Here is a 13,314-nt window from a genome sequence, read left to right as displayed (position 1 = left end):
AAGAGGTATTAGAAGCTAGAAGGCTGGAGATTAAATAGCTACTTTGAACATAGTCACATGTGGATCATCCTGTTCCTTTCAGTTCCCAAAGCAATCTGCCCTAGGACCAATTGCATTTCTGCTACAAGAGAGGCTGAAATTCAGACTGCTTCAACTGGCAAACTATGTTTGGTTATTCTCTGGATACGGAGACAAATATTGTACTCTCAAATACTATTTTTATTACCCAATACATGTCATATCTAAAAAGCTAGAACAAAATTGCTTTGGGAACCCTTGCTCACTAGAACTAAATTTTGCTGAGAATTCACAAATCTGGATTACAAGATGATTTGCTATCTGCTATCCATTAAATCTTACCAGATGCAGCAAATAACATACAATAATGATATAGCAGATAACTACACAAACTGATTCTTTTTTTTGGGAGGGGGGATAAATCCTAATAATCACTACTTATCTCTTATTCAAACATTGTGCTGCATGATTAACAAATTGCATTTATTCTGAAGTTCTGATGAAAAGAAGGCAATGGATAAGTTGGGGGAGGTGTTGAGATGAGGACACAGATATGTAACAAATGCACAATACAAATGAAAACGGAAAGACTATCTGCCTACTTGCAAAACTCTTATCTGTTAAAAGGTAAAGGTAAAGATTCCCCTCGCAGATACATGCTAGTCATTGCTGACTCTAGGGGACGGTGCTCATCTCCGTTTCAAAGCCGAAGAGCCAGTGCTGTCCGAAGACGTCTCCATAATTATGTGGCTGGCATGACTCAACACCAAAGGCGCACGGAACCAAAGGTGGTCTCTATTTTTTCTACTTGCATTTTTACATGCTTTCGAAACTGCTAGGTTGGCAGAAGCTGGGACAAGTAACGGGAGCTCACCCCATTACACGGCAGCACTAGGGATTCGAACCGCTGAGCTGCCGACCTTACGATCGACAAGCTCAACGTCCTAGCCCCTGAGCCACTGTGTCCTATCTGTTAACAGACTCCAAAGCAAACTTTCTACAGAAGAAAAAAAAATTCTTTGATGCATGCTTCCATTATTTACTTCACCTAGTTGCTTTCTCCCAAAATTGATGTGGCCTGGCTGGCTGGGAATTATGGGAGTTGAAGTCCATCTGAAGAACATGGAGGGAAGGATACTCTGCTTGTCCTTTTCTTTTTCCTAACAAGAAACTCTTGATTTAAAAGTTCTCCCATCATACTGTGTCATAAAATAGCGGAGAGTCCCGCACCTGGCATCCTTCAGGGGTGCTGGACTGTAGTTCCTCTCTTTTGAAGGGTGCCAGGTTACCGAGCTAAAGGGTTAACTTGCACATAGCTATATAAAAAGCAAGTCCACTGACTGAGTGGAAAAACATAAAGAACCGGATTATATGACTTTGATATAAACATTAGAAGTGCTGACTATGCATACTGTAAAATGCTGCTGAAGCCAGCTGCCAACAATGTCATTATAAATCAAGCAAGTTTTTAGAAATAGATCTGAAACTAACTGTGGGTGCTAATCTTGAACAATAGCCTATTGTAACCTGAAAGAGAATTATATGATACTATTTGACGTTGCTGAGAGCTTTTACCTAATTTAAAATTAAGAGTGATTTTTCTCCTCCCACTCTCTTGTTCTTTCTTTTGCTCAAAGTAAAAGTTGACAAAAGTAGCTTTATTGTACAACAATAATATGCACCTGTTTGAAAGTATTAGTCACTTATATCAGACGCTAACTTTTTTGATATTATATATGATACAAAGGTGTTAAGAAACAAAAGAAAACATAAACAGATGGATTTTAATCCACAGTAGTCCATTACAATATACTATCCAGAGGTGGGTTTCAGCAGGTTCTGACCAGTTCTGGTAGTAGCGGAAATTTTGAGTAGTTCGGAGAACCAGTAGTAAAAAATTCTGACAGGCCCCACCCCCATCTATTCTCTGCCTCCCAAATCCCAGTTGATCGGGAGGAAATGGGGATTTTGCAGTATCCTTACCCTGGAGTAGGGTGGGAATGGAGATTTTACAGTATCCTTCCCCTGCCATGCCCACCAAGCCACGCCCTCCAAGTCATACCACACCCACCAAGCCACACCCACAGAACCGGTAGTAAAATTTTTTGAAACCCACCATTGATACTATCTCATTTTTATACACAGTAGAAACAGTGAATTTATTGGATCCAGACTGTTTTGAACAATTGTGCAGAATGACAGTGCAGGAGGACACCAAAAGGTCTCTCTCTTATGAGAGGCAGAACTTTCTACCTATTTCAAATTATTATTTGTACTCTGCATTTTATTATTTCCAGAATTCTTCCTCGTGTACTCCAAGCCATCTCAATGTAAATATAAAACTGGGAGTAATTGTACATTTATCAGATGAAGTATTCATTTCAAGTCTATGAGAACCTAGGTCAGAATAGGTTTACTAATCTTTAAATTATCGTGAATTTTTTTTTTACAGTGCAACCAATAGTCATTTGTCTCTGGAATTTGTTACTACAGAACTCAAATGAATTACCACTTTCAAATGTTTAAAATAGGTAGTAACTTATATTGTTTCCAGAGGAAGAGCTCTAAGCATTATTAATCAAAAGCAGTACACAATTATGCCATCTTTGTCTCGTTCTTTGATAAGAAAATCAAGGTGAAATAATCAATGAGAAAACAAAATGTTTCCAAATGAGAGATCACCTCTAAGAATCCATCTAAAAACTACACAAATAAAAGTATTATCTGAAAGGACTTTCTCGTTCCATACTGCCCTCACAAATTAAAAAAAAATATTTACAATAAACTTCAGCCAATGTTCCTACAAGAATTTATCTTGTTTCTTTTGTTTTTTGTCAGGAATGAGCTGGGTTAAATATCAGGATTTAAAAACTTGGGAAAATAAAATTGGCTTAATTGTTGAAAGAGCTTTGTTAACTTCTTCCCTGCAGACTTCTTGTACGAAGCCTGGTTACTTCCTGAATGAATACAGGCTGCTTTTTATATATGAAACCTAACACTTCTTGGCATAACTCCAAATGTTAAATAAAAAAGCTACAAGTCACTGCTAACCTGCTTCCCTGCACAGAGTCACACTATTTGAACAACTAAAACAAGGTTTTCCTTTCCCAACCTTTCGATAATCTCTGTTGCAGCTTTTTTAGGCATAGCTCCCCCCACAAGCATAAAATAAAAAAGAAATATGCTCAAAAATATGAAAATATTCTAAACTAATTAGCTAACTAAACAACAGTAGCTCAACGCCTTTCCAGCGATGGTCTTTTTGAAGACCATAAGGTCTTTGATGAACCTTTTCCTTTTTGTCTTAGTTCATGTTTTGCATTGGCCTATAAGTCAAACAACTAGTTAAAAGGACTAAAGAGAAGTATCTTAACTCTCTATCTGATTACCTGAGACTAGCAACGAAACTTCATTTTGAAATTTTGAATAATTTCAAAATTAGAGAATGATGACAAAGAAAGGCCTTACATGTATATTTCCCAAAAACAGACCTCTACAGTGAGGTATTCCCAAAAGAGGGACAGTCTGACAATCCTTAATAATCATGCAGATATATAATGATATGTAAATAATAATAATAATAATAATAATAATAATAATAATAATAATAATAATAATAATAATAATAATAATAATAATAATAATGTATATAATATAACAATTGCTACCAGCCTGCCTTCCATTGAGGACCTGTATACTGCACGAGTCAAAAAGAGGGCTGTGAAAATATTTACAGACCCTTCGCATCCTGGACATAAACTGTTTCAACTCCTACCCTCAAAACGACGCTACAGAGCACTGCACACCAGAACAACTAGACATAAGAACAGTTTTTTTCCTCTGCTAAACAAATAATTCCCTCAACACTGTCAAACTATTACTAAATCTGCACTACTTATTAATCTTCTCATCGTTCCCATCACCCATTTCCTTCCACTTATGACTGCATGACTGTAACTTTGTTGCTTGTATCCTTACGATTTATATTGATGTTGATTGTTTCCTGATTGCTTATTTGTACCCTATGACTATCATTAAGTGTTATACCTTAGAATTCTTGATGAATGTATCTTTTCTTTTACATACACTGAGGGCATATGCACCAAGACAAGACAAATTCCTTGTGTGTCCAATCACACTTGGCAAATAAAAAATTCTATAATAATAATAATAATAATAATAATAATAATAATAATAATAATAATAATAATAATAATAATAATAATAATAATAATAATAATAATTTAATTCTATTCTATTCTATTCTATTCTATTCTATTCTGTTCTATTCTATTCTATTCTATTCTCCCTCGTTTCTATTTCAAAAATAAATGCCAATATCATGAATTGAGCCTGGGATACAGCTAACAATTATTTATTTGTTTGTTTGTTTCTTTATTCATTCCATCCCTCTATAAAAAATTACAGATCTTTTAATATTGGAGACATAAAATCACAGTCCTGTGTGTGCAACCGTATTTTGCAGCATTTGTAGTTATTGAACTACTGGGGACAAAAAAAAACCCTATATAAAGCCCATTGCACTATAACCAAGATTATGAACAATAGTTAACAGATCAGACTGATTCATAAATGTGTACTACCAGTGTACAACACATACTTATTTCTGTTCTACTTTCTACCATTAAAAATGCCTTTCCATTATCAATGTTTTTAACAATGTTTACATAAAATAAATATGAAATAAATAAAATAAAAATAATTTTTTCAATAAAAGCAAAGCTGAAATAAACAAAAGAATAAAAATGTATCAATTGATCCTCCAGAGTAAAGCAAATATTAAAGCAAAAGCTTGCACATATAAAAAAAATTGCTTCTTAATGGAAGGAGAATATAAACAGAAGCAAACTGCATGCCATAGACTAGGATTAATTGAGAATAAAATTCCTTTTAGACCTTGGCCTTGTAAAGCATTCAAATTAATCAGCAACACACACAAAGGCAAACTGAAACATACATGGGATATTTAGTTTTATCTTTTGTATATAAAAGAGAATTTAAAAATTATAATTAGATTTACTATTTTTTAAAAAGATACTATAGATGGTTTAATGGATTACAAGAAAAAAATCCTGGATGTAACTGGAAAAAAAAAATTTTTTATCTTTAAGGTCTGTATCTAAGGTACTAATTTTTTCCCCTAAATTTCATGATATTTTTACTCCATGTCAGACATTTAAGCAAATTTCTTACAAAATGAATGTGGTTTAACTTTAATATTTGCTGTCTTTATCAGATTATCTCTATAATGTTAGACAAAACAGGATTTGCATCATTTAAAAGGATACCAAATCAGCTCAGTTTTCCAGACTTTATCGCCTTCTTTATTACTTGCACCACCAAAATTTAGTGTGCAGAGTAACAGCTCATAAATGACAGCAATACTAGTGTTTATTTAATTTGCTACTACTTTTTAATATTTTCCACTTTCATTTTGATGATTGGTTATCATAGAATTTGTAGATTTATTCTAAATATATCTTGAGCTTTGTACAGTTTGGATATAAAACTAGTTGAAAGTATTTACCACTTTAATATGATTCTAATAGCCTTGCACTGTACAACTTCCTGACAATTATTTTAGTTAGCAGGTAAGCATTTACATCATGGGAAAAAAAAATACAAAAGAGCAAGCCAATTTGATGTAGTTAAAGATACCAGGATGAAAAACAGGAGATTGGCATTTTTAGTCCTGCCTTACTCATCAAACCAATTGGAAAAGACCTATCACTCCTCTCAGTCTTAGGAAGAAAACAGTAGCAAACCACTTCTGAATTATTGCCCCCAAACCTACATGGACTTTTCATGCAGCTGCCAAAGGTCATGGCTTGACTCAACAGTCCACACGCATGTACTCATATGCAAATGGAGCAGCAAAATGTAATCATATCCAAAAGCAACCTTACTCTAAAAACCAGCTAGCACATCAACCTCTCCTGTGCATTTGTCTTTGATCTCATATTACATGTAGAAGAGATGATGATACAAAATGTACAACAATGTGCAGGCATTGGTCTTATAAAAAGATGAGGATGCAAAAAGCAAAATTCTTGCTTGGATGACTCTTAAAATATTTAAAATAAATGTATGTATTTGATCACATATTACATATAGAAGAGATGATGATACAAAATCTATAAAAACCTCTAAAAAAAGGGGGCAAAGTGAACAATATGTTGTTGAATCTGGCCAACAACAGCATAGGTGTCAATAAATTGAAATGTTATACCTTTTAAAAAGTTCTCAGACATTTCAAGCTATATTTAAGTGATATTCCATTTATGAGCACCATATCAATTGACATGGCATTACCCATACATTGAAAATGGTTTCCAGGTGGCAATCAGTGAGCAACTTCCCTATTCAGTTCAACCCATGGAGCAGCTTCCAACATCCCTAAGGATGCCTGCATATGGGATACCTTTATCCAATCCATTTTAAGAAAATAGATTTACTTCACCCAGAAAGATTTCCCAGAAAAAAAGCTTTGAAGCTTCCTCCTCTCAGTTTATTCTCTCTTGTCATTACTGAATAAGATTCAAATTGGCAATTATTCCTCTGTCCATTTGTGTAAAGAAAAGGAAAGAGAAGCAGAGAAAACAGAGTTTCAATAGTGATCATAATAAATGAGAAAGCTGGACCTGCTCTTCTAGAATTATTATATCCTTTCAGGTTCCTTTCACTTGTGTGACTATGTTGTTTCATTATGGGAAAATATTTACTGTTTTGGATAAATTATTAGCAATTCCCATCCTTTTCTCTTTCTCTCTCTGTCTTGTTTATATTTAATGCCAAGCCTTTTGGGAAGGATTTTCTTTCAGTTGTCTGTCAGTTCTACAGTGATGTAATTTTCTTCCCATTGTAATCAGAAGAAATTGTTTAAATAAGCTAAAACATGTTAGAGCATATGGATAACTGCAGACTTTAGACTGCATTTTAATTGCTCAATGTACCATAACATACTGCATATTTATATTACGTTTCCCTTTTATGACGAGGAAGATAGGGCATAGCACAAAAACAACTATTTCAATTAATTTAAATTATTAAATTAATACCCCTTACATGCTTTGAATCTGTGGGACTACCACAAGCAATTTAAGCATACTGAACAATATATCTCCATTTGTAGATACTACAAAATGTTATAGTTCATATTCTCCAATTCTATTTTCAAACAATTCATTAGAAATGAAATCTTTATATGGAATTATATTTTTATTTTCTACAAATTTGCCTTTGTTAAATTTCTTACCTATGTTCATGTCCTTACAATTAGGTTGCATTTTTTTTAATAATCAGGAAGGAAAAGAATGTGCTGGTATGCTTGTGTCATGCAGTAAAATACAACTATTATTGAAAGTCCAATTTAGGCCTACCTTGTCTTCAACTCTGTTCAGCCGGGCACCAACTGTATTAGTCCCTCGATCTTTATTTTTTTCTGCATAGAAAGGACACTTCTAGATGAATATCAAGTGTTACAATAGTATAGAATGAAGCCATGCGATTGCATTTAACTAGTCTAGCAGAGCTACTTAATTGAACCCTGCTGACAGATGGGTAATTTTATTACATTAACAGTAGTTTTTTTTTTTTTATTCCTTTATTAGCATCAATTCAAGCCTTGCCTTGAATGGACTCAAGTTCATTTTATGCTTTAAATCAGAAGAATTAGTACATTCAGTTTAATAAATTTAAATTAAATTTAACACTAATTTAGCTGACAAGTACAGTAGAGCATGAGTGAGAGTCCATGTGGTGTATGGTTAAGGTGTTGGACTAGGAGCAAAGAGACCCTTAGGTCATGGGTGGTATTCACCTACCTTCGCTATCGGTTCGCAAATGTGAGCCTCCTCCACTCATGCGCAGAGCAGAGCCTTCTGTGCATGCACAGAGGGTAAAAAACAAGATGTAATGACATCTGGGCGGATGGGCGGAGCCTCCCACCGCCGGCGCTACTGGATTGCGCGAGCCAGATAGAATCAGCTGAATCACCACTGCCTTAGGTGTCTCTGAGGATAGATCTCTCTTAGGCACACAAGTTACTGCTGAGTAACTCTGAGCCACTTACATTCTCTCAGCCCTAGACTGGGAAACTGAAAAACATCCCAGAATGTAGCAATGGGAAACCACTTCTATCTGTCCTTAAAATTGTCAAGATTGATTCAAAAACACCGAAACAAAATACAGAATAACAGTGAGATTTACCTCTTGAAGTATGTTGGTGTGTTTATTGATGATCATTATCATCATCCATGAAAGGTTAGTATACATTCATGGGTATTATAGAATGTTTATTTATTTATTTATTTATTTTTCGTATTTTTATACCGCCCTATCTCCCTAGGGTCTCAGGGCGGTTAACAACCAGATAAAAATATACATATAAATACAAATAAAAACATCCATTAAAAAACTTATTATAATTGGCCGAATAATTAAAATGATGATAATAAAAATAATAAAATCCCCATTAAAACCAATTCGAATTTAAAATCTAGTCCAGTCCTGCGCAAATAAATAGATGTGTCTTAAGCTCGCGGTGAAAGGTTCGGAGGTCAGGAAGTTGGCGAAGTCCTGGGGGAAGCTCGTTCCAGAGGGTGGGATCCCCCACAGAGAAGGCCCTTCCCCTGGGTGTCGCCAGCCGGCACTGTTTGGCCGACGGCACCCTGAGGAGTCCCCCTCTGTGAGAGCGCATGGGTCGGTGAGAGGTATCCGGTAGCAGCAGGCGGTCCCGTAAATATCCCGGCCCTATGCCATGGAGCGCTTTGAAGATAGTCACCAAAACCTTGAAGCGCACCCGGAAGACCACAGGTAGCCAGTGCAGTCTGCGCAGGAGAGGTGTCACATGGGAGCCATGAGGGGCTCCCTCTATCACCCGCGCAGCCGCATTCTGAACTAACTGGACCTCCGGGTGCTCCTCAAGGGGAGCCCCAAGTAGAGAGCATTGCAGTAGTCCAGACGAGACGTCATGAGAGCGTGAGTGACTGTGCATAGGGCATCCCGGTCTAGAAATCCCGGTTTATTTGGATTCTGATTTCCCACAAAAGAAATACAGAGATACTATGGTTTCACTGTAAATTATGAAAACTATAATGATGAGCACAACTCATTCAACTGCTATATCCAGTAGGGATCCATGTACTACCAAAATCTTGGATGCATTCCACAGAATCCCCAAAATAGTGCTATTGAACTATAACTTTCACAATGTTAATAAAACTGGATGTTTTGTTAAAATAATTTTGGGTTAGGGATTTTCTGTCTTCACTGTGAGTTGTTGGGGTGTGTGTGCACTGAGGGAGCTCAACCAATCTCATTGTACATATTGTTAATGCTTCTTTGACGGAGGATGTCTTCCCTGCCGCTCTGAAAGAGGCGGTGGTGAGGCCCCTCCTCAAGAAGCCTTCCCTGGATCCAGCTATTTTGGCAAATTATCGTCCTGTCTCCAACCTTCGTTTTGTGGCGAAGGTTGTTGAGAGTGTGGTCGCACAACAGTTCCCCCAGTACCTGGATGAAACTGTCTATTTAGACCCATTCCAGTCCGGCTTCCGGCCTGGTTACAGCACGGAGACGGCCTTGGTTGCGTTGGTAGATGATCTCTGGAGGGCTCGGGACAGAGGTTGCTCCTCTGTCCTAGTCCTATTAGATCTCTCAGCAGCTTTTGATACCATCGACCATGGTATCTTGCTGCGGCGGCTCGGGGGGCTGGGAGTGGGGGGCACCGTCTATCGGTGGTTCTCCTCCTATCTCTCCGACCGATCGCAGACGGTGTTGGCAGGGGGGCAGAGGTCGATCCCGAGGCGCCTCTTATGTGGGGTGCCGGGGGTCGGTCCTTTCGCCTCTTCTGTTCAACATCTATATGAAGCCGCTGGGTGAGATCATCTGTAGTTTTGGGGTGCGATGTCACCTGTACGCTGATGACACCCAGCTGTACATTTCCACCCCAGACCACCCCAATGAGGCCGTCAAAGTGATATCCCGGTGTCTGGAAGCCGTACGGGTCTGGATGGGGAGAAACAGGCTTCGGCTCAACCCCTCCAAGACCGAGTGGCTGTGGATGCCAGCTTCCCGGTACAGCCAGCTTACTCCATTGCTGACTGTTGGGGGCGAGTCGTTGGCCCCCACAGAGAGGGTTTGCAATTTAGGCGTCCTCCTGGATGCATGGCTGTCTCTAGAAGATCATTTGACGGCCGTCGCCAGGGGGGCTTTTTATCAGGTCCGCCTGATTCGCCAGTTGCGTCCCTTTTTTTTTTTTTTTTTACATTTATATCCCACCCTTCTCCGAAGACTCAGGGCGGCTTACAGTGTATAGGGCAATAGTCTCATTCTATTTGTATATTTACAAAGTCAACTTATTGCCCCCCCCAACAATCTGGGTCCTCATTTTACCTACCTTATAAAGGATGGAAGGCTGAGTCAACCTTGGGCCGGGCTTGAACCTGCAGTAACTGCAGGCTATTGTGTTCTAATAACAGGCTCCTTATAGCCTGAGCTATTCCGGCCCATCTAGACCAGGTTTCCCTTTCACAGTCACCCATGCCCTCGTTACATCACACCTGGACTACTGCAATGCTCTCTACATGGGGCTCCCCTTGAAGAGCACCCGGAAACTCCAACTGGTCCAGAATGCGGCCACGCGGATGAAAGAGGGAGCACCTCGTGGTTCCCATGTGACACCTCTCCTGCGCAGCCTGCACTGCATTCCGTGGTTTTTCGGGTGCAATTCAAGGTGTTGGTTACCACCTTTAAAGTGCTCCATGGCTTAGGAGCTACTTACGGGACCACCTACTGCTACCAACAGCCTCCCATCGGCCTGTGCGCTCCCACAGGGAGGGCCTCCTCAGGGTACCGTCAGTTAAACAATGTCGACTGGTGGCCCCCAGGGGGAGGGCCTTCTCTGTGGGGGCTCCTGCCCTCTGGAATGAGTTGCCTCCGGGGCTTCGACAACTCCCCGACCTCCGGACTTTCCGCCGCGAGCTGAAGACTCTTTTATTCCATCGAGCAGGGCTAGCTTAAAAAATGTAGTTTTAATGGGCTTTTATTTTATTGTTAGTTTTTAGTATTTCGGCCATAAATTATATAAATTTTATATTGTTTTTAAACTGTATTATATTGTGCTTTTAAATAGGCTGTGAACAGCCCTGAGTCCTTCGGGAGAAGGGCGGTATACAAATTCGATTAATAAATAAATAATAAATAAAATAAATAAATATGTTGTGCACTGACAATAAAGATTTGAAATTTGAATGTGTAACTTGGTAGAAGCCAAAAATTACTTAAAGCATTAGCTATTTCAATTACTTTCTTTTAAATATAATTCATTCAGTGCTTTTGATTCTGTTTTGATTTTTTTTTTGTCAAGGGTTTGGCTATTGGTTGGATGAGTTGCTATTTCTATGAGGCTTTTTTTAAATAAAGTACTTGACTTGTAACATATTGAAGATACATTCTGTGCTTTTCTAGGATGGTGACTTACCTGAGAGAGAAATAAATAGTGATGGCTTTCCTATAGATTGGTCCAATCTAGAGAAAAAGAATTTTTTTTTAAAATAAGAAACCAAAAGTTTCCCCCAGGTAAAAAATGGACATCTAAAAACAATTGTTTTGTATGTTCCTACCAATAATGAAAGAAGGTCTTACACAGTTATTGGTTTATTTGCAAAATATGCTTTGAACTTTTTATTGTGATTTTTAGAGATATTGCATGTGATCTAAAAATGGCTCCATGAAGAAGCTATTCATTCACTAAAGATTTAGTGTTGTCTGTTAACACTTTCTGATATTAACACTTCCACAAAGATATGGAGTTGTTGAGTTCAGGAGTTCCAAATATTGACTGGCAGAAATAAAGCAATTTTAAAATAATGTTCTTTTTATGCAATTTTGTCCTGTGGGTTGTTGTTTTTTTTTTGCTATGCTCAAAAGACACTAATCGATAGAATAAATGAAAGAATAAATTAAATATATGGGAGATGAAGGATGATGTTTCTTATTTGTGAAGATCTTACAATCAAGATGAAGAAAATAAAAGGGAAGACAGGAGAAAAATGGGATAGTTTGGGTTCATGCATCACTCTAAGACAGGGGTCTCCAAAGTTGGCAACTTTAGGAGTTTTGGAATTTGACTCCCAGAATTCCTTAGCCAGCCATTCTGGCTGGGGAATTCTGGGAATTAACATCCACAAGTCTTAAAGTTGCCAAGTTTGGAGACCCCTGTTCTATGTCATATCATAGCATGTTTGGATTTGGATTAGTATGTCCTGTCAACCCAGCCATTATGGTTTGTAAACATAATTTATGGCTTAGCATATTGTAAGAATCCAGCCAACAGTAACTTATTCAGTAAAGCCTAGTTATAACACACCATGGCTTAGAGCAATCAGTTAACCTTCTCAATATGAAAATACTGCAAGTCCTGTCATGCCAAATTTTCTAACCCACTTCTACTGACTATTGCATTCTTAATTCCTTTTCCTAGGGGTGTGATAAGACTGGATACATTAACACTGAAGTTCCATGCAAGTAAGGAAGTATGTTAGAGAAGCATCCTGGGGCACTCTTTAATCCTTCATATTTGTAAAATACTGTGGCAGAAATTGTTTCCACAATTAAAAATTGATGGTATTTAATGTGGGACTGTGAGGATACCGTTGGCTGCAATTTGTCCGGGCATATTCAGAATATACTTTTTAAAAAAATCATTAAGTTTAGAAGATGAATTCTGGACCATACCTTCTTTGAAGCTCTTTTATTCGGACCATTAAGTTGAGATGACCCTGAGAATATTGTTCTATCACATCGCGTACATCATAAGGCTTTCTAGCTTGCTGTGCAAATAAAAAATAATAACCATAATAGTATTTCAAATCTCATTATAGCATGCCATACGTATGTGGCTATTAGTTGAAATAAGGAAAAATAGAAAGCTAGCCTTTTCATTTTTACAGCTTTTTCATATAATTTTATATAATAAGAATAAGGACTAGGGGGTATAATGCAGGTTCTTTGTTAAAATGTTTATTCCTTGTGTTTTAGTGATACACCTAGATGATGGCTGGACATGTAGAAAGCCCTTTTTATTAGTTAAGGGACTAATTCATTAAATATTGTGCCCTAATGTATTTAGAGCACTGAATATAAAAGAATAGGCCTAGAAACAAACTGGAAGTCAGTGAAGTTGGTTTAAAAACTGATCTTTTTTGTTATTGGTTATAAAGTTGTGAGAGTGATGATAATTTACTTAATGGCCGCACTATCTCTGATATATTACAT

The 13,314-nt window shown here is 37.5% G+C and overlaps 1 protein-coding gene across 1 annotated transcript in view; it reads right to left on the bottom strand.

Moving 5' to 3' along the window:
• The window catches only part of KCNQ1 (potassium voltage-gated channel subfamily Q member 1), a 456,225-nt gene that overhangs the window by 126,593 nt on the left and 316,318 nt on the right, over positions 1 to 13,314 (bottom strand). Inside the window, exons 15-17 of the mRNA XM_058157948.1 lie at positions 12,775 to 12,869; positions 11,519 to 11,565; positions 7,419 to 7,480 (exon numbers count right to left, since the gene is read on the bottom strand). Of these exons, the coding sequence (XP_058013931.1) occupies positions 7,419 to 7,480; positions 11,519 to 11,565; positions 12,775 to 12,869 (204 nt within the window). The remainder of the gene's footprint in view (positions 1 to 7,418; positions 7,481 to 11,518; positions 11,566 to 12,774; positions 12,870 to 13,314) is intronic.

Source organism: Ahaetulla prasina, chromosome 1 (genome assembly GCF_028640845.1).
Source record: "Ahaetulla prasina isolate Xishuangbanna chromosome 1, ASM2864084v1, whole genome shotgun sequence".
In the NCBI taxonomy this organism is placed as follows: Eukaryota; Metazoa; Chordata; class Lepidosauria; order Squamata; family Colubridae; genus Ahaetulla; species Ahaetulla prasina.
The sequence above is the reverse complement of the archived record's forward strand: the minus strand, read 5'-3'. Positions and strand labels throughout refer to the sequence as shown.